Here is a 22,697-nt window from a genome sequence, read left to right as displayed (position 1 = left end):
CAGCATCCTTCTCCTCCTCTGCAACCACTGCTTCCTCTTCCTCCCCTGCCTGGGGGGCACCAATGACCTGCAACAGCACCGTCTGCACAGTCACTGAAACCCTGATTCCAGCCTAGGCAGGGGGAGGCAGCTGGAGAGTGAGCCTGCCCTGCACTCACCCTGCAGCAGTGACTCCCACCCTGTGGGGCTGGGTCCAAGGGTTAAGAGAGAGCCTACCCCAGGCTCCCTCCGGGAAGCAGTGGGTCCTGTGAGGCTGTGCCTGAGCATTGAGAGCAAACCCACTCCACACTCACCAGGTTACAGTGCCACTCATTCAAATTTGGCCAGGCTGCAACCTTGTCATGATGGAAGGGCAGCTGAGCAACCCTGTGTGCCAGGTTGCAACACGGAGTGGGGAGCTGGGCCCAGTCCTGTGAGACACAGGAGCTGCCACTGTGGAGTGGGTGCAGAGCAGTCTGGCTCTCCAACACGTCACTGTCCCTCCCCTCAGTGCCACCCTCACCACTGGGCTGGTGGGGCAAACCACCTAGTGCCTTCCCACATGGACAGAGAAGACACAGTATCCGTGAGTTCTTTCACCTCTGTGACAGACTTGCAGCCCTAATTATAGGAAAGTGTAAATTCTATAAATACATGTTAAAGAATGGCTCTGTGTCAATTTCTGATTCTATTTTTATTTCTATTCAGTACTTCAGAATTATCATTTGAATTGTAATTGTTCAAGTTTGGCCACATATGGGTGTGTCTGCTTTTTGTATTAACTTTTTTAAGGAGAAAAAGTGTGTGTCTAATTTCCAAAGTTGGCCTGTTACACGGTAATGGCTTCTGGCAGCACTGTAAATAGTGTTTATCTCAGGAAATGGCTATAGTTAACCTAGATGAAATAGGTAAAATGAATAAAAGCTCTATAATACAAATACACAAACTTTCTGTTGACACAGTCCCACACATAAACCATTATGACAGACGTGCCAGATGTCCAGGACCAGTGAAAGGAAGTATCGCGCCCTAGGTGAAACTTCCATCTTGCGCCCCCCCACTCCCGCCCTGAGGTGCCCACTCCCCCACGGCAGCTTCCCCCCAGCCCCCCGCCCGGGGAGCCATGCGGCAGCTCCCCACCCCAGCTCACCTCTGCTACGCCCCCTCCCCAAGCGCGCCGTTGCTGCTCCACTTCTCCCGCCTCCCAGGCTTGCGGCGCTAATCAGCTGTTTGGCACTGCAAGCCTGGGACGGGAGGAGAAATAGAGCGGGGGCGGCGAGCTCGGGGAGGAGGCAGAGCAGAGGTGAGCTGGGGTGGGGAGCTGCCGCACAGCTCCCCTGGCCGGGGGGAGGGGGAGAGCTGCCGCGGGGGGGGGGGGGGGGGATTGTGGGCACTGCTTTTTGGCACCCCCAAATCTTGGCGCCCTAGGCAACCGCCTAGTTCGCCTTAATGGTAGCACTGGCCCTGCAGATGTCCTATTTAAACCATTTTGACACATAATGATTTAATTGAAACTGCTCTGAAAAATTTTAAATAAGCAAGTGTATGTCATGCTTGTTCAAACACGTACAAAACAAAACACTCCCAATTCACACTTTTCAAAAAATCAAACGCGCACCAAAAAAGAAGCTTACAAGAACGGGAAGATTGGACAAATGACCAGGGAGGAGTATAAAAATATTGCTCAGGCACGCAGAAATGAAATCAGGAAGGCCAAATCATACTTGGAGTTGCAGCTAGCAAGGGATGTTAAGAGTAACAAGAAGGGTTTCTACAGGTATGTTAGCAACAAGAAGAAAGTCAAGGAAAGTGTGGGCCCCTTGTTGAATGGGGGAGGCAACCTAGTAACAGAGGATGTGGAAAAAGCTAATGTACTCAGTGCTTTTCACCTTTGTCTTCATTAACAAGGTCAGCTCCCAAACTACTGCACTGGGCAGCACAGTATGGGGAGGAGGTGGCCAGCCTTCTGTGTAGAAGAAGTGGTTCAGTACTATTTAGAAAAGCTGGACGAGCACAAATCCATGGGGCCAGATGCACTGCATCCGAGGGTGCTAAAGGAGTTAGCGGATGTGATTGCAGAGCCATTGGACATTATCTTTGAAAACTCGTGGCGATCGGTGGGAGGTCCCGGAAGACTGGAAAAAGGCTAATGTAGTGCCCATCTTTAAAAAAGGGAAGAAGGAGGATCTGGGGAACTACAGGCCAGTCAGCCTCACCTCAGTCCCTGGAAAAATCATGGAGCAGGTCCTCAAGGAATCAATTCTGATGCACTTAGAGGAGAGGAAAGTGATCAGGAACAGTCAGCATAGATTAACCAAGGGCAAGTCATGCCTGACTAACCTAATTGCCTTCTATGAGGCGATAACTGGTCTGTGGATGAGGGGAAAGCAGTGGATGTGTTATTCCTTGACTTTAGCAAAGCTTTTGATACGGTCTCCCACAGTATTCTTGCCGGCAATTAAAGTAGTATGGGCTGGATGCATGGACTGTAAGGTGGATAGAAAGTTGGCTAGATCGTCAGGCTCAACAGGTAGTGATCAATGGCTCCATGCCTAGTTGGCAGCCGGTATCAAGCAGAGTGCCGCAAGGGTAGGTCCAGGGGCTGGTTTTGTTCAATATCTTCGTTAATGATATGGAGGATGGTGTGGATTGCACTCTCAGCAAGTTTTCAGATGACACTAAACTGGGAGGAGTGGTAGATACGCTGGAGGGTAGGGATAGGATACAGAGGGACCTAGACAAATTAGAGGATTGGGCCAAAAGAAATCTGATGAGGTTCAACACGGACAAATGCAGATTAGGACGGAAGAATCCCATGCGCTGCTACAGACTAGGGACCGAGTGTCTAGGCAGCAGTTCTGCAGAAAAGCACGTAGGGGTTACGGTGGACGAGAAGCTAGATATGAGTCAACTGTGTGCCCTTGCTGCCAAGAAGGTTAATGGCATTTTGGGCTGTATAAGTAGGGGCATTGCCAGCAGATCGGGGGACATGATCATTCCCCTCTATTCGACATTGGTGAGGCCTCATCTGGAGTACTATGTCCAGTTTTGGGCCCCACACTACAAGAAGGATGTGGAAAAATTGGAAAAAGTCCAGCGGAGGGCAACAAAAATGACTAGGGGGCTGGAGCACATGACTTACTCATAGACCTTAAGGTCAGAAGGGACCAGTATGATCATCTAGTCTGACCTCCCCCATGATGCAGGCCACAAAAGCTGACCCACCCCCTTTCCCTTGACTCAGCTGTTGAAGTCCCTAAATCCTGTGATTTGAAGACTTCAAGTCGCAGAGAATCCTCCAGCTAGCGACCCCCGCCCCATGCTGCGGAGGAAGGCGAAAAACCTCCAGGGCCTCTGCCAATCTACCCTGGAGGAAAATTCCTTCCCGACCCCAAATATGGCAATCAGTAGAACCCCGAGCATACAGGCAAGATTCTCCAGCCAGACTCTCATTGACCATTGATACTATTTACCAGCGATGGCACGCTGTTGATTAATTTACTAAAATCACGTTATCCCATCAAACCATTCCCTCCATAAACTTATCAAGCTTAATCTTAAAGCCAGAAAGGTCTTTTGCCCCCACTGTTTTCCTCGGAAGGCTGTTCCAAAATTTCACCCCTCTGATGGTTAGAAACCTTCGTCTAATTTCAAGCCTAAACTTCCCCACCGCCAGTTTATATCCATTCGTTCTCGTGTCCACATTAGTACTGAGCTGAAATAATTCCTCTCCCTCCCTGGTATTTATCCCTCTGATATATTTAAAGAGAGCAATCATATCCCCCCTCAGCCTTCTTTTGGTTAGGGTAAACAAACCGAGCTCCTCGGGTCTCCTTTCATAAGAGAGGTTTTCCATTCCTCTGATCATCCTAGTGGCCCTTCTCTGTACCCGTTCCAGTTTGAAGAGAGGCTGAGGGAACTGGGATTATTTAGTCTGCAGACGAGAAGAATGAGGGGGGATTTGATAGCTGCTTTCAGCTACCTGAAAGGGGGTTCCAAAGAGGATGGATCTAGACTGTTCTCAGTGGTACCAGACGATAGAACAAGGAGTAATGGTTTCAAGTTGCAGTAGGGGAGGTTTAGGTTGGATATTAAGAAAAAAGTTTTTCACTAGGAGGGTGATGAAGCACTGAAATATGCTACCTAGGGAAGTGGTGGAATCTCCTTCCTTAGAGGTTATTAAGGTCAGGCTTGCCAAAACCCTGTCTGGGATGATTTAGTTGGTGTTAGTCTTGCTTTGAGCAGAGGTAGGACTAGATGACATCCTGAGGTCCCTTCCAACCCTGATATTCTATGATTCTATGAATTCTTTAGCTTTCATGGTATATTTTAAATACAGCATCACCATAACGACTCCAATCAACATGTGTTTCTGGAAAATAGATCCTGTCAAACTAACTTAATATCTGTTTTTTAATAAGATTACAAGACTGGTTGAAAAAGGCAGTAGTGTTAATATATTATATTTAGACATCTCTAAGGCATTTGACTTGGTACCACGTGACTTTTTAATTTTAAACTACGACCATACAGATTAACATGGCACACATTAAATGTATTTAAAGATGGCTAACTGTCAGGTCATGAAATGTAATTGTAAGCAGGGCTTTATCATCAAACAAGTGTGTTTCTAGCAGATTCCTGCAGGGATTGGTTCTTGGCCTTATCTTATTTAACATTTTTATCAGTGACCTAGAAGAATACAGAAAACCACAATTGATAAAGTTTGCAGATGACACAAAAACTATGGGCGTGGTAAATAATGAAGAGGATAGGTTGCTGATTCAGTGCAGTCTGGATCAGTGGTTCTCAAACTAGGGCCGCCGCTTGTTCTGGGCTGGGCCGGTTTGTTTACCTGCCGCGTCCGCAGGTTCGGCCGATCGTGGCTCCCACTGGCCGTGGTTTGCTGCGGAGCGGGCCGAGTGACGTGCTGGCCGTCCTTCCTGCAGCCCCCATTGGCCTGGAGCGGCAAACCACGGCCAGTGGGAGCTGCAATCGGCCGAACCTGCAGACGCGGCAGGTAAACAAACTGGCCCGGCCCAGCCCGCCAGACAGTGGCAGATTAATAATTTTGCTGCCCCTAGGCCGGGAAATAATTGCCGTCCTGGCCCCGCCCTGACTCCGCCCCTTTCCCGCCCCCATTCCAACCCCCTCCCCAAAGTCCCCGCCCCAACTCCACCCCCTCCCTTCCCCTATTGGATCTCTTCCCCAAATCCCTGCCCCCGGCCCTGCCTTTTCCCCCAGCGCGAGGCGTTCCCCCTCCTCACCCCTCCCTCCCTGCTCCGCGAATCAGCTGTTTTGTGGCGCAAGCACTGGGAGGGGAGAGAAACAGGACGCGGCAGCACGCTTACAGAGGAGGCGGAGGTGAGCTGGAGCAGGGGGGCGGGGCGTGGAGGAGAGCTTCCGCCCCTGCAAATTTGCCGCCCTAGGCCTAGGCCTTGTCGGCCTAGGCAATAATACGGCGCTGCCGCCAGGGGCTTTCCCGGAACAAGGAGTGGCCCTACTTTGAGAACCACTGGTCTGGATCACTTGGAGAACTTTGTTTAAGCAACCAATGTGCCTTTTAATACAGCCACTTTTAAAGAAACACATGTAAGAACAAACAGTGTAGGTCATGCTTACAAGATGGGGGACTCTCTCCCAGGAAGTAGTGATTCCAATACAGACTTGGGGGTCATGGTGGATAATATGCTGAACATGGGTGTGATGCTGTGACCAAAAGACCTAATTCAGTCCGTAGATGTATTAGCGGAGGAATCTCAAGAAGGAGTAAGGCAGTTATATCACCTCTGTGTTTGGCATTGGTGCAACCACTGCTGGAATACTTTGTCCAATTTTGGGGTCCTCAATTCAAGAAGGATATTGATAAATTCCATAGGGTTCAGCAAAGAGCCCTGAGAATGATTAAATGATTGGAAAACATGCCTTGCAGTGGTAAGACCCAAGGAGTGCCATCTAGTCCATTTAACAAAGAGATAGTTCTAGTGACTTGTTCACAGTTTATAAATACCTGCATGGGGACAAAAATTTGATAATGGGCTACTCAGTCTAGCAAACAAAGGTATAACAAGATCCAATGGCTGAAAGTTGAAACTAGACAAATTCAGGCTCGAAAAAGTTGCAGGTTTTTTTTTTTTTTTTAACAGTGACAGTAATTTAACCTTGGAACAATTTAACAACAATTTTTATATCAAGATTGTATGTTTTTCTAAAATACATGATCTCGTTCAAACAGCAGGGAATTCCTATGGCTTGTTTTATACAGGTCAGGTTAGATCAGTGGTGGGCAACCTGTGGCCCGTCAGAGTAATCTGCTGGTGGGCTGTGAGACATTTTGTTTACACTGACTATCTATGTCGTCTTCTAAATTATGTTTGGTAAAAATCTGATTTTAAAATAAAAGTTTTTAGACTGTGTGTTTCTTTTTCTTTCTTTCTTTGGTCCCTGGCTGTCTCCACTCTAATTTCATTTTGTCTGTCTAGCTTTCTACTTCCTTTGATCTCAAAGTATTCCTAAAATATTTATATTGTCCACTAGACTTTTTGGAACACCACTGCATATTTACTGCATATTCACAGCAGCAGATATCTGCAGCAGACCTTTCTAGAGATCTTATTAAAATTGACTATGCAGGAGGTGCTACTGAGAAAGCACTTCTGTACAGGGACTCAGCAATACTATAATTCTTACAGAGTTCCAAATGAAGTTGTCCTGCTGGTGTTAACTGCTACTTTTATAACAAACGCTACGTCAAGATGCATTCCATGAAATAATACATATACTAATTTTTGTCATCCCTAGGTGGGAAAAATCTGTGCACGCAGAAGTGTCCCAATGAGTTCCTAAATGCTTCATTCCTTGCACATCTGTATGATGTCTGTACAGTTCTTTACTAACAGCCCTCAATATAAGGCCTACCTACTTCTCAGAGGTAAGCATTATTAGCAGTTTACATCTGGAAGAATTGAGACAGAGAGGGTAAGGGTGTGTCTACACTACAGAGGAACAGCTATTGGTTATGCAGGAATGCCACTCTAGTGCTGCAGGGTAAATTCTTCCTACAATGACAGAAAGGATCTTTCTATCTGTATGTTATTCCCTGATAACCAGAAACTTCTATGCTCAAACTCTGTTCACTATTTTTTTTTTAACATCATCTTAATAAAATTTTTAAATCCACCTCTCTGAGAAGTGGTAGCTAGGTTGACAGAAGAATTCATCCATCAACCTAGTTGCATCTATACTGTCGTTAGATCAACCTAACTGCGGTGTTTAGGGTGCCAAATTTTTCACAGTGCTGCGATGTAGCTAGGTCAATATAATTTTTAACTTAAACCAAGTCACTGGACTTCTCAATGCAGATGGTCCAATACGTAATAGGACTTAATAAAAAGCCCATTGAAATCAATTTCAGTTAAATTCAATATTTCAGTTGAATTCGGTGGGCTTCAGGCCAGGACCATAGTTCATCTGATCACGTTGCTTGTTCATGGGTGAATAAACTGGTGCTCTGGGACATACCAAGCTTAATCCTGCGCATGACTGCATAAGTTTTTATAACTTCAAGACATGACCATCATTCTCATGATATGCTTTATTAATCTGATAAATATATTAACTCCCAAAAGTTGTAGACCTATAATCCAGAAGGTTTCTGTGCTAAAACATAGGGTTCACAGTTGCAGTGGTAGATCTTTCTTTCTGGACTAGCATGAGAGAATATTGGCAGCTACAGCATTTTAAAATATAGCAGTGTCATTTTGTAACACAGTTCTCTTGTATTCTTTACAACAGGGATCGGCAACCTTTGGCCCACGGCCCGTCAGGGAAATCTGCTGGCGGGCCGGGACGGTTTGTTTTCCTGCAGCGTCTGCAGGTTCGGCTGATCGCAGTTCCCACTGGCTGCGGTTTGCCGTTCCAGACCAATGGGGGCTGCGGGAAGTGGCCCTGCACATCCCTCAGCCCACACCGCTTCCCAAAGTCCCCATTGGCCTGGAACGGCAAACCTCGGCCAGTGGGAACTGCGATCAGCCAAACCTGCAGACGCTGCAAGTAAACAAACCGGCCCGGCCTGGCCTGCCAGCGGATTTCCCTGACAGGCCGCGTGCCAAAGGTTGCCGATCCCTGCTTTACAATATGGTAGTTACTTTAGTTTTATTTGATACTGTTGTAGTTTTCTCAAGATATGTTAGCCTGAAATTCCAAGGTAAGGTTCCATTTTGCAAAAATCCTCAAATAATCAGGAGTATGCTAATGCACAGTTTAAATCAATCCAAACAAGAACTACTCTGCTCCCCCAGTGGCACTCAGAACCAAGAAAAATTCAGAGATGACCTTTTCCTCTCTTCCCACTGATTCCTTTAATTAAAGGCTTCAAAATTAATACTTTATTTTTAAACTTAGTGAAACTTTATCACAAAGTTTTTGTGGATGTGTGTTGCCTGCTCTCAGGGTGCTCCAAGAGGGTCAAAGTTAAGGTAGTTTGGGTTATCGTACTCTGCATATGCATAATTTAAAATATGTTTGATTTTTGTAAAGTAGAACCTTAACTTACAATTTACAAACATTTTACAAACATTCTTAATGTTTGACAGTGGAGGAGGCAGGGAGAATTAAGAAATCCAGAAACTTAATGTGTAAATGCTGTAAATGATAGATTCATTGTGTTTTTTTGCTTGAGTATTTCCTTAGATTTTAAAAAAATGTTTAAGAATTGCTCAGTAGTAGAAGTACTTGTAAACCTTGGAAGCCAGTCATAGATCCAAGCCCTGTTGGAATGTAAACTGGACCAGACAGCCTCCCACTTCCATAAGTGGCTACTTCCTTCCTATTCCCCATGTTGGCCTTTCATTCTATATACAGCTTTCCCTCTCCCATGGCCCCAATGTAGTTTTCTATTGCTACTCCCTACTTTGCCACTCAATGAGTAATTCTGCTATGACAAACTCATTCTAATAAAAATGATACCATGCCATATCATTATGTATTTTACTTATATAAATATATAGGTATTTTCACGACAACACCTTTAAATATCTCTATAATTCCTACATGCACTCCCTCAGACCTGTGAAAGCTCCTTCTTAACATTGTCTCTCAAAGAAGTGAAATTTGATGTTGCTGGATGCACCTGTTTTAAAGAAATGACCCAAAAGGGAGTTGGGAGAACCTTTGAAAAGTGAATGAAAGGAATTTTTTGAAATGCCCATCTCTCTGAATTTCCTTGTTTGATTTGCCTTAAAAAAAATAAATAAAAAAAAAAAGTTACCTTGTAATAAGATGTGAAGGAGACTGTTTTGTTATTGTTATTAATATTGTCTTATTATAATTTATAAGTTCAATTCTGTGAATGAAACTCTCATTTCACTCTTAACTACTGCTCCTTAATAACAAGAAAATGTTTTTCAAGGTTATCTCTTCTTGTAGCCACCTGGTTTTTCTTAAAGTGTTCTTTAAATTAAAAGGCATTTTGAAGTGTGACAGAAATCCTGAAATTAATGTTTGGGCATGATCCTGCAGCTCCATTTGTAATCATTTATACCAAAAAATTAAGATTGGTTGTTAGTAACTGAGTGAATATAATTGTGGTACACAAATTATAAAGACATATTACAAGGCTGCATGGCGCATGAGTAAGGAGAGGCATGTAGCTGTGCTGCTTGAGGAGGAGCCCTGGGAAAGAATTCTCTGGGTAGGGAGTAGGGGGGAAGTAACTTATTGTAGCCCTATACCTGGTGCCGCCCCTTGTACCATTTCATTTCAGTTGGGGGTAGTGGGAGAGGGAATGGAGTCGAGGCTCCACCTACTCCCCACTCCTCTCTGCCTACATACTCTTGGGGTGGGGAAAGGAGGAGAGGATAAGGGGTAGTATTGAGCAGGCACACCTTGCTCTCTCTGCTCTCCACCCCCCATGCCTGGACCTGGGATGTGGGAACCAAAGAGGCTGAGCGTACAGAGTGGGTGAAGATCTCTTAGGGCTTGTCTACACAGGAAAATTTCTTCATGGCCATGTTAGGACCAGTCACAATCTAGCCCTGGAGTAGGAAGCTTGTTGTACCCATTATCATCCTCAACAATTAGTCAGCTTCCCCTGTGTTTGGGTTGGTCTTTCACATAGCAAAGGAGAGAGGAAAATTATATATAAAACTAAAAATTGATTTTAAAACCAGAACGACTGGCAGGCAACTCAAAAGCAGATGTACTTTTAAGTCATTTCTTGAACTTGACTGGATTGTCTAAGTACAGCTTTGCATTCATTTGGTGCCCATCTCTTAAATACTGTAGTTTTCATTTAAAATGTTTCTTTTGTGAAGTTAAATGTCTTTTTATTTGTTTCCAGGAAATGGCTCTTGAAGTTAAATGAGACTGGATAAAATATATACATGAAGCAGAGGCTGCTCTACATGTGTTAAGGCTAAAATACCAGAAGAGTTTTTGATCAGCCAGACTTGGTAGCTTGTCATAATGAAGAAAATTAGTCTCAAAACAATTCGCAAGTCCTTTAACTTAAATAAAAGCAAAGAAGAAAGTGACTTTGTAGTGGTTCAGCAGCCATCATTAAGTGAATTTGGAAAAGATGACTCCTTGTTTGGCAGCTGCTATGGTAAAGATTTGGCTAGCTGTGAAGTTAACAGTGAAGATGAAAAAGGTGGCAAAAATAGATCAAAAAGTGAAAGCTTAATGGGTACTTTAAAAAGAAGGCTTTCAGCAAAACAAAAGCAGAAAGGGAAAGGCAGCACACCATCTGTAAGCTCTGCTGATGACGATACCTTTTCTTCCTCATCTGCTCCAATAACCTTTAAAGATGTGAGAGCTCAAAGACCTCTAAGGTCCACATCCCTCCGTAACCACCATTACAGTCCAACACCATGGCCCCTTCGATCGACAAACTCAGAAGAGACTTGTATCAAAATGGAAGTGAAAGTCAAGGCCTTGGTCCACTCCTCTAACCCAAGCCCAGCACTGAATGGTGTTCGAAAGGACTTCCATGACTTGCAGTCAGATAGTGTGTTTCAAGAACAAAACAATACATTAAAAAGTACAGAATCCCAGAATGGGGACCTACATCTTCATATTGATGAACATGTGCCTGTAGTTATTGGACTAATGCCTCAGGACTACATTCAGTATACTGTGCCTTTAGATGAGGGAATGTATCCTTTGGAAGGATCACGTAGTTACTGTCTGGATAGTTCCTCACCCATGGAAGTTTCAACTGTTTCTTCTCAAGTGAGCGGAAATGCTTTTCATGAAGATGAGGGTCAGGTGGATCAAGATGTAGTTGTTGCTCCAGATATCTTTGTGGACCAGGCAGTGAATGGTTTGTTGATTGGTACCACAGGAGTCATGTTGCAAAGCCCAAGAGTTAATCACAGTGATGTCCCTCCACTCTCACCATTGCTACCTCCAATGCAGAATAATCAAATCCAAAGGAACTTTAATGGACTGAATGGCACAGATGCCCATGTGGCTGAAAGTATGCGCTGCCATTTGAATTTTGATCCTAACTCTGCCCCAGGAGTTGGAAGAGTTTATGACTCTGTACAAAATAGTGGTCCTATGGTTGTGACGAGCCTCACAGAGGAACTGAAAAAACTTGCAAAACAAGGATGGTACTGGGGTCCTATCACACGTTGGGAGGCAGAGGGAAAGCTAGCGAATGTGCCCGATGGTTCATTTCTTGTTCGAGATAGCTCTGATGACCGTTATCTTTTAAGCCTGAGTTTTCGCTCCCATGGTAAAACTCTTCATACTAGAATTGAACATTCAAATGGTAGGTTTAGCTTTTATGAACAACCAGATGTGGAGGGACATACTTCTATTGTTGATCTAATTGAACATTCAATCAGGGACTCTGAAAATGGAGCTTTTTGCTATTCAAGGTCTCGATTGCCTGGATCTGCAACTTACCCGGTGAGATTGACAAACCCAGTATCTCGGTTTATGCAGGTGCGTTCCTTACAGTACCTGTGTCGTTTTGTTATACGTCAGTATACGAGAATAGACCTGATCCAGAAACTGCCTTTGCCAAACAAAATGAAGGATTATTTACAAGAAAAGCACTACTGAAAGCTTATGGGAATCTTGCATCTTGCACTTTGGGAACAAAAAAAAAAAAGATTGAAATACAGTTTACAAATTTTCATTGCTATCAAAATCTTTTGCTGCCATAACAATGTTTCATTTTTGTGTGTAAAGAAGGGTAATGCATCTTTTTTTGTTTGTTTATGTTTGCTGTTTTTTGTTTGTTTGAGGGGGCTTTTTTTTTTTTTTTTAAAGAATGATCACAAGGTTTTTAGAAGTGTGAAATAGCTATCTTTCATCAATGTGCAGAAAATAATCACAATGTGAATGATCAAATTCTCCTTAATTTCCCCAAGTGCTGCTATCCACTGTGATTTTTATGCATTGAGTGCATTTCATGTGTATTCAACCATAAGTAAAAGTGAAATGAAACTCGTAGAATGGAATTTTTGTCATCTTAAAATGGTCTATTTTATAAAGATAATTGTGGACAAAACATACAGGTAGATAAATTACAGAATTTAGGTATACAGTGAAAATGATTTCCCAGCATCCTAAATAAACATCTCCATAGAACTGCCCTAATTTAAAACTTATTAATTGATGTAGCTGTGTCATGGAATATAGTTATGCAGCATATCTTTGGAAACCTCCTTTCTCCTAAATGATTTCATAGTTTGTACTCGCTATTTTGCCTTTGAGAAATTGGGTTGAATTTTCTTTTTCCTGGAATTTCATTATAATTTTTTCTTCTCCTTTTAAAAACAGCCTTTAAAAACAGTTTTGAAAAACAGTACAGAGCATCAATATGGAAATTGTAGTATTTAAAATTATGCTAAACATGGATTACTAATGATGATATTGTTGAAAAAAAATTTACAAATCTCCCTAATTGTAGGAACTATCAATTAAAGTGGTAATGTGACAAGACTTCTGAAAACCAATTTCTACACTACCGTTGGTTTTTGGGTTCCACTCCCCCTTTTTCCTCTTGCATTTTGATATTTAGTATTTGATTCTGGGATTTTTTGGGGAGTAGGGGAGGGCTTAAACAAATGATCCCTAAGGCTGCATTTTTTTTAACCTTTGTATATTTGAAATTAGTAAGAGAAGGGGTTTTGGTTTAATACAGTGGCCACAGAAAAGGGCTTTGTTATTAACAGTCTCAGGCGCTGTCATGAAAATTGTCTGTTTTGACATAAAGGTATCATATCAATTTAGTAAATATTTCTAATATCTGACAAGGATAGTGGCATTTAAAAAGTCTATGGGGAGCCTGACCTTCTAAAAGAGATTTCTGAATTGGGAGACTGGGTCCTAGATTGCAAAGTTTTCCTTGTGCAATATTCATCATATTGGTTTTTCACTTTATAGCTATATTACGTTTGTGCTTTCAATTTTAAAGATGACCATGACTAAATTTGTTTTTTTGTTTTGTTTTTAAATCAATGTTATATTTTTTAGCATGTCACCTTCTCCATCAGCAGTTGGTAGAAGTTGCAATTTAGTAAAGACCAACATAGAAAAAGGCTGGGATAAATCCTTTTTGGATCATTTTCTTCTGCTTATTATATCTAGCTTTTTTGCCCCCTGAAATGAGTTTGTAGCATTGGATACACTATTGCTGCAAAGTGCTACAGTAGCACTACATCTTGTGTTGCCTGAATTGATATGCTAAATTTATATATTTTTTTAATTTATTTTTTGGACCACAGTATTTAAAAAAAAATAAAAAAATCAAAGGCAGATAAAGCCTGTCTGTTCTGAGGGATAGAGGATGATGATTTCTTCTTTTGTCCAATAATATTTTTAAACTTAAAAAAATATTCTCAGCAAAGTATATATGTTTAATTTGTTGTTTTTGCCATTCATATATATTTATGCAAGCTTGAATCCAGATTTCTCTCTTCTGGAGGGTTTTTCTTCTTCTTTGAATCAGGGCTACAAACTTTATTAAAAAAGGCACAATAATCTTATAGCATGGTACAGTGGTCTGATTCTATCTGAGGGGAGGACAGAGGAAATCATTTTTATGGAATATGAAACATACTTGTTAGGAATTAAACCTCTCACATTTTTTTCACTTTAAAAGTTCTTCTCCCACACAATCCAGAGGGACTGTACATTGTACAAAGTCTCTAGAATGGTGTAGTACATTAGGCAATGATATAAAATTAGTGAAATATATCCCAGTGTTTAACAAACTTAAAGATGCATTTAAAATATGCTGTGTGCATAAGTATTTAATGGACCTTGCATAAGGGCTTAAACATGTGAAACTCTAATATCCCAATTTCATTGCTGTATTCAGAAAATGTATATGAACTTGTGTGCTAAGTTTCTTTTCCATGTCTTCATTTATTTGTTTGGTCACCTATCTGAGTTGGTCACTTCTGAAATACTACTTTTGGTTAAATTCATCCAGTCCATTTTGAGTTGCCTTCCTTGCTATGTACTTTAATTGTAAACTTAGTAAAAGGCCCAGTTCTAATTGCCTCTTTTTGATGAGCTTTCCATAGGTTTGATTAAAAGGATCCTGACAAGTAATTTAGACCTAAGAGAAGACCTGCCTACAATTTTTTTGTAATCTGATGCTGTAATGTCCTAAATTTCAAATATTTTGAAATCCACCATTCTGTAAAGACAGATTTTTTTAAATGCTGCTGGATTCAGAATCTCTCTTTTTGATACCGAAGCAGTCTTCCAGTTAATAGAAGGAGCACAAATTAAGAAACCCTGTTTTGACAACATTGACTTATAGTTGCTTATTATAATGATTACTGTGACCGCCACAGTAATGTTGTTTAGTTACAAGGCAACTGAAAATTATTAAAGGGCAACAACTGTAGTCAGGAAAGACGGTCTTCGTTTGTGCTCCATAACAAATAGAGGAACAAAATCTGTGTTTGCCAAATGGAAGAAAACAAAAATGGTAGATTGAAAAAAGTTATTTTCAGGCCTTTAAAAGAAGATAAAGATTAAATAAAAATAAAATAAAAACAACTTAATTCTGTTCCTTTAAAGTAAAACAGTGCTTATTTTATTCAGCACAACAGTCAGAGTTGCAACTGAATTATTGGAAAATGTATTTGAAGATGAAACTTTGAAATAAAATTGATTTCTGAAGCTACAAGATGATGATGGAAGTTATTGGTGACACTGGCTGGTTAACTAATTAGAAGAATAAAACTACAGCTTGTATTTTGATACTATGTCAGAAAGTTTTTTTCTGATTCTTACAACTGTGTTAATTGAAGTTAATTGAACAGCAAAATTGAAGTTTATTTATATTCTTCGGTCAGGTTGCAGGTCCCTTATGCTGCTGATGACATAAATCAATACCATCTTTTTTATCAAGATGGCTTCCACCATTAGTAGCCTTAGAAATGCTATTATTAATTAGAAATTTTATTTTCAAATATATACATTTCATATTCTGATCATGCTAAGAGGTGCTTTTATATGAACATTGACTGCTGGGCTAATCAAAATATGATCCATTTTTCTTTTCTGCATTTTATAATGAGTGAATTATGGATATGTAAATTAAATCATAATACCAGCAATATATTGCCTGTGATTCCAGTAAGGAATGGTTCTCAGTTACATAATTTTTAAATTCCAAGCTAAATGATGGGTACAATATTGATTTTTGCCAATCTTATTTCTTTTAATACTTTTTAAAATTCTACAAAGAAAAATATTAAAAACCATTCTTTATTAATAGACATGGGATAGTTAATAGCTCATAATATCACAAAATATTATGGAGTTTGCTGTATCTGGAAAGTGTTCTAAACCCTACACACGGATAATGAAAAAAATTCTTACAGAATTTTGTATTAATACATGTTGGGTTAAAGAATTTTATAGTGGTGATGGAGTGCCATGAAATTAATACTTGCAATCCAGATTGCTGTAGTTTACATTTTTCTGTATGTTTCAAGCTAGGTGTGCGTTATTTGTACTAAGCACACCACAGAATGAATTATCCAAAGTCCATTGATTTTAATGTGTTTTGGTTTGTAAACAAAATTATAGTAATTTCTTGCACATTTTTGAAAAATAATTGTATAAGGATTTATGTATCTGCTTCTAGATACAGTGTGTAAATAAAAATTTCATTCACAAAAGAATCTGTGAGTATTCAATAAACAAAATGAAATCCTGAAGCAAATATTGAATTTTGGGGGGTGGAGGGGGGGGGCAGGTGATAGCTGACTTACATCAGTATCAGTGAGATGTTGAGCTATCATTTGCTTGCCATCAGAATATAGCTGCAATTTTTCCTGCTACTAACTCTCCTAACAAAGTGCTTGTATCTCTGGCTATCATTTTTGCTTTCCAGAATGTTGCCAGTATATAATTAAAATATGCTGTCTATTGAGCATTCACACACGCACACTTTAGATTGCTTTTGCTATCACTGTTTCCTGTAGTTGTGCTGCTTTTAATGTTTTAGCATAAACACTCCAAAAAAGCCTGCCTTGAAAGGTGCTATGCCTTTTTTTTTTCTTTCTAAAAAAAGTGAGAGTTCATAATTTTCAGGAAAGCCATTAAGTAGTTGGAGTGTGAGCTCCAAAATTGAAGTTAAAAATGTACAAAATACATAATCACTAGTTTATTGGGTGCTATTTTGGTTAAATTAAGGTAGTAGGATGTTTTCAAGTCAGGGAATACGTACATAATTCCAGAAATATTACAGCATTAACAATTTGTTTTAGATAAATAATTTGTATGTTTATAAAAATGATATACATAATAAGTTTTCTTTTTTTTTTGTTTTCTCCCTATAGACTTGATACTCAGTTTCCCAAAACCATAGCTTTAATATATGTTTCAATGGCTTTTCCTCTGTTGTTATTAAAATTCCATTTAAAAGAAAATACATTATTGTAGCAGCTAATACTGTCAATCTCTGAGCAGGTGTGGGGCAGGATTGAAGAAGCTTTCCTTTGTTGAGGTCAAAGATGGTTGAAACTTAAAATTCCTATTTAGCCACTGCTATTGCAAGAATCGTTTGGGATTTGATTATATATTGACAAATATAGTTGCATATTTCTGCCTGTCTGCTAAGTCAGCTGCTGTTTTTGTTCACGTGTTCTAGTTGATTTTAAAGGTATAGTGTGATATGTGATTGTGTTGTCTATCTACATCAAGTCCTTTACACTTTGCTTTTAAAAATACCAGGTCAAATTTAGCTCCAATATAAACATTAAGCATGCTCAGTTCCACTGAAGCCAGTGAACTTATTTCCACTTACACTGGGGTGAATTTAGTCCAATAAGATCACAACTGCCTCAGCTTGTCGATAAACTTGTGTTTAAATGTGGGTAAGGGATGGGGTTGGGATTGTTATTAGTGCAATTATAAATTTGAAGATGAATGTAAAAGATTGAAATGTTTATAATTGAGATGCTCATGCTCCCAGTCTTGTCCATATTATGTAGCATCTGTTTTACACATGGGAGAATGGATGAAGAAAGCCTACCCTCAGGTGTAGATGCCTCATCAAATGAAACATGGTGTTTGTACCAAAGGAATAAAGCTTTAACTTTGAATGCTGTTTCTCCCATAAGTATTAAAGATTTCTAAAAAAAACAGGAGTACTTGTGGCACCTTAGAGACTAACAAATTTATTAGAGCATAAGCTTTCATGGACTACAGCCCACTTCTTCGGATGCATACCATCCCAAGAAGTGGGCTGTAGTCCACAAAAGCTTATGCTCTAATAAATTTGTTAGTCTCTAAGGTGCCACAAGTACTCCTGTTCTTTTTACGGATACAGACTAACACGGCTGCTACTCTGAAACCAAAGATTTCTAAGAGATCTGTGGCTTTGTCACTCATGAGGTCTTCTCCTCTCATTAGAGGTATATGTCTCACTTAATCTGTTTCTTTTGTATATGGTAATGGTAGTTTTTAGTTCTATACATGTAACTTTTTTATTTTTCTTTAATACACTTTGCCTTATCACTAACAGTTTTTCACTTCTTAAATTTTGGGTTCTCTTTTAGCAAAGCACTTAAGCCTGTGTTTAAATACATCCCTGTTCAGGATAGAATTTAAGTCCCATAGACTTAAAAGGAACATAAGCGTAGTCTTAAGTTCTGTCCTGAATGAGGATGCTTTCTTGAATATGTTTTGTGTTTTTTATTTTAAATCAAACTCCTATTGTCCACAGTAGCACTTGTAACTTTGTCTTCTAAGTGTGTCATACATTAGGAAATTGATTCTGCTGTTTCCTCTCATCAAAAGCCATTCAGAGTGAGAATGGGATTATGTAGGGAAAATAAGTAAAATATTTTCTTGAAGAAGGGAGGATGATTCAGAAACACTATGTATTCTGCACCCTCAACATGAAGCATGTGACTCCAGCTAGCCAACTTGCCAGTTACCTTTACTGAATCGCCTAAAGTACTAATGCAGCACTGGGGTCCTCCTTGGCTGCTTAACTGGCCCTCTTCTTATGGTTGTTTGCAAAGGCGGTACATTCAAGAAATACCTTCCAAAATGGGTAAGAAGAGGCAGACACAGCTTTGCTTGGCTGACATCAGGAAGGACATGCAAATAAAACTTCCTGCTCTCAGCTCACAATAGTCCAGAGTGTGAACAGGTTGTGCAAGTATTCTCCACCCTGTGCAAGAGCCAGTTGCTGACCCTGTAGTCAAAGTGCTGTCTTTCCACCCATGGACTGAGGAGAGTGGGGTCACAATCCAAAAGGGAGTGGGTGGGAAAGAGAGGAGGAAGAGCTATGACAAGAATAGTGTTAGGCTTTGCCCCAGAAAATTCAGGAGGCATTGTGCTGTAGGTCTGTGGGGCTCCACAATCCACCTATTCTTAGACACAATCTAGTCCTAAATTTAGTATTCTACCTAATGTTCTTCAGTCTGTGCCTACTTGCTAAAATGTTGAGCTGAAGTAATTCCTTGGATTGGAAGGAATCAAGACACATTTAGGTGACAGGATGTTTACAGAATTCTACATTATGAATCCTGCAATGCGAAGGAGAAAGCTTTTTACACGAGCTCTCCATCTTACTATAGGCTCTGCAACTCTCCTCAGCTATATGAAGCTATGTAGAATTCTTCCTTCTGGCTCGGAGACAATTTCATGATTTGCTTAGCCTTCTGCAATGTATGAACCAGAAACCGTTCATATTTTTAAAATGCAACCCCTTTTAGTTTATAGCAGTTTAAATATTATTTAATTATTGCTACCTTAATGGAGAAAATACTTTGTAGTATTCCTTGTAGTATCACCCTCCTTTTCCTAATGACAGCTGCATTGTCTTACTTTCTGATAAAGCCTTCTGGTGAGGAAAAAATATTTTTCTCTTATATCTCTCAATCTACCAGTCTGGAGGACATTTGTGTGTTTGGCCATGTCTCATCAATCTTGGAGGCATCTGGCTGAAGAGATTTTTGGCACTATTATTCCCCCAGAGCTTGCATTCAGCATTCCAATTTTGCCCCAGTTCACTGCCTCCATCAGGAAACAGCAGCTGCTCTTTCCTGTTCTGTCTCAGAATTCTTTGGCCTGTAGGATCCACTGCTTTTGCACATCCATGCTGGGTACTCAATTCTTCACAGAAAAATCTCTTTATTTAGTATCTTCTCTTAAAAACACATTCCTTCCTGCTTCTGGGTATGGCTTCACAGGAGTCTAGCCCAGCCACTTGTGTTCTGTGTTACTTGAGGGATTTTTAAAGCTAAGAATAAAAAATCAAAATTGCCTTGCCATGTAGGAAAATACTTTATTTATTTCTGAACTAAGCAAAGCAAGTAAACTTTTGCCTTTACTGGTTTGGCGAAGCAGTGGTGCCAATTCTTGTGATATTTGGGTTTGTTTCCTTAAAGCCTCAGCACCTGGAGTCATGTGATTAGGTGAGATGTTCAGCTTTTTAAAGTACTTTTCTAATCCTTATGATTGTGAAGAAGAGCTTGAAAATGCGACCAAATGTACACACTAAAGGATCAAAAACCAGAAGGCAAAGAAACCATGCCCCCACTCATTTTTGAATGCTTGAGTATGGCAATACAGGAAGAAAAAGTGCATAATGGGCCACTGCTTGGAGGGTCAGCAAAGTAGCTTTTGCTCATGTTTCACAAATGCATACTGACATGCTCCAAGCATCTATTTTCAGCTTTGTTGAAAGGGGAGTGTGATTGGGAGATTGGACTCTGCGATTCATGAACATGGGTATCTGTGAGGAAATAGAACTCAGTTTCTCTTATAGTGGGTGCTGTGTTTCTTGGTATCTTTTTCCTTTTGCTCTATGAGGTTTTAGTGAGAAATGAAATATGGAGGACCTTCTAATATCTGATGGTTCCCTTTTGACCAGCATTTGCTACTGTGCTGTTTGCTGAGCCTGTGTTTCAGTTCTGTCCACTAGTTTGGTTCTGAAATAGTTTCTGACTTGATTTTCTGAGCTTCTAAGCTGCACTGTATGGACTGTACAACATATTCCTGTTCTTAGGAAGCACAGATGGACCCTGCCAGGACATCCTCTCCAAATACAGCTTTTATTCCTGCTTACCACACTCACTGCTGAGAATGTAATGCCACTTGAGAGCTCATTCAGTTTCTGCAACTTGCTCTTGTATCTGCTTTTGTCCTTAGTAATTGACCTTTCTCCAGTTTCAGTGCATTAAAGACAAATCCCTAGGGTTATATCTACACTGCGATAAAAAACCCAATGCACAGAACCTAGATCAGCTGTCTTGGGCTAGCAGGGTTCAAGCTGCAGAGCTATGAAATTGCAGTGTAGACGTTCAGGATCTCGGAACCCAAAGCACTAGTACAGAGCCTTGTGAGTCTGCCAGTCCTGCTGCAGGTCTTGTATCACAGGGTAGTGTCTTAAGTCACTTTCCCATCTCCAAGGAAACATCCAAGAAAAATGAAATTTAAATGTGCTTTTCCAAAATATTATCATAGCACCAATTAGACCTGTGAGTGTCCTGGCAGCACACTTCCTCTTCCTATGAGCAATTATAGCAGTGAGGTAAATCAATGAGCTCTCTATAAGGATCCTATTGTAAATGATATTTGCCAAAGTGGATAGTTTACTGCTTTGTCTCCGAGACAACACAGAATTCCACTTGAATATAATATATTTCTCTGCCAATTCCTTTATTCTATCTAATACCCGTTACATGCTCTGGATGCTTCAAGAAATGTGAAATTCTCTATAAATCTGGCTCAGTGATGGTGAAAAATCAGATGCCCTTTTAATGTTGAACAGGTGAGCTGTTATCTATTAGGAAAAACCACCTAAGACCATGACAGTCCAATCTGCAAGATTCACAGATACCTCCTAGGCAGAAAGGAACAGAGAATTTGAAAAGGAAATATAGGCTGGGATTTTTTAAGGAGCCAAAGGGAGTCGACACCCATATCCCACTGTAATACTTTAGGCTTTTTTTAAATCACAGCCTAATTAAAAAAAAATGGAAAGGGGCAAATTAATGGATGAGAGAACACTGCAGTGTATTATGATTTCTTCCCTCATTAAAGAATGTATGAATTCTGATTTTTTCACCTATCCGATGCCCTGAGCACATTGCAAAACATAAGAACATATTAATGAAGCCTATTACTGTTTGCTGTTTCCCAGCAATGTTCTTTGGGTGGGTTTGTTTCTGGGGGAGGAGGCATTTTCTCTGCTTGTAGTGTTTGGTTTTCATCATAAGGACTGTCTGCAGGAAACCTTGCCAAAAAACAACAGAATAATAATAATTAAAAAAAAAGCTAAAAAAATAAGCAAGTGAACTTATGTATAATTTGTCTGTTTGACTGTAGTTTATACACTTGGCAATAGTGTTCCAACAGTTTTGCTGTATTCGCTGATGCTACTTGGAATGCTTCATGCCGGCTTCAAGGAGAGCTTTGTTCCCAGAAATTGCTCCAGAAGCCTCTGTGGGTGATATGGGCAAACCAGACCCAGCTGAGCCTTCTGGGTTGGTAGAATTGGATGTTAGTATTATGAAAAATAAAATTCACAGATAAGAAATATCTCTTCTTTCACCTCTGAAATAAAATCTTCCCGTTTAAGTCTGAAACAGTCTTGAGTTACGCTGTTGTTGGTGGGAAAGAGTCCCGTGGCACCTTATAGACTTACAGACATATTGGACCATAAGCTTCCATAGGTGAATACCCACTTCATCAGATGCATGGGTGGAAATTTACCTGTTGTTGGTGTGCATGGTACCTCACTTTTTCTTAAGCAGTACATAAGCAGTTGCACGGCACATGTTGAGGGAAATCACTGGGAAGCCGTTTCCATTGATATGGCTTCTATTCACTGGGTGTATTGCTGATGCTTCTTCCATGCGTATTCTGATGCGTAAAGCTCGTTGACATCACTGACAAGTTGGTCAGCTATAGGTGACAACTGTCTTTTCCTCTAGATTTTCATATTACGGTATTATGTTTATGAAATTCGGTGTTTCAATAGCTGTTTGTCATTTCAAGCTTGCAGTGTCCTTCAGCAACTGAGCTTGCAAATTCTGGTAACTGCCTGCACATATACATACAAACTGTATCGATCTGTCTTTTAATGTGCAGGTACCAAGTTACTGGAATTTTCTACTCTGGCAGCTCATTCCTGCATTGTCAAATGCTAAAAACTATATGAAAACAAACATTTTTTTAAAAAAAGCAACAGAGGGTCCTGTGGCACCTTTAAGACTAAC

At 40.4% G+C, this 22,697-nt stretch overlaps 1 protein-coding gene across 4 annotated transcripts in view; it reads left to right on the top strand.

Moving 5' to 3' along the window:
* SOCS6 (suppressor of cytokine signaling 6) overlaps positions 1–16,136 on the top strand; it is a 43,590-nt gene extending 27,454 nt beyond the window's left edge. For 2 of the 4 annotated variants that reach the window (XM_034762532.1, XM_034762531.1), the window contains exons 2-3: positions 6,781–6,910; positions 10,319–16,136. In XM_034762532.1, the coding sequence (XP_034618423.1) occupies positions 10,444–12,048 (1,605 nt within the window). In that variant the 5' untranslated portion in view covers positions 6,781–6,910; positions 10,319–10,443 and the 3' untranslated portion in view covers positions 12,049–16,136. The remainder of the gene's footprint in view (positions 1–6,780; positions 6,911–10,318) is intronic. The other 2 variants (XM_034762534.1, XM_034762533.1) reach the window with 1 other exon arrangement.
* Positions 16,137–22,697: the final 6,561 nt, after the last annotated feature.

The sequence above is a fragment of the Trachemys scripta genome, chromosome 2 (genome assembly GCF_013100865.1).
Source record: "Trachemys scripta elegans isolate TJP31775 chromosome 2, CAS_Tse_1.0, whole genome shotgun sequence".
NCBI classification, from domain to species: Eukaryota; Metazoa; Chordata; order Testudines; family Emydidae; genus Trachemys; species Trachemys scripta.
Note: the sequence above shows the minus strand (reverse complement) of the source record. Positions and strands in the feature narration are given on the sequence as shown.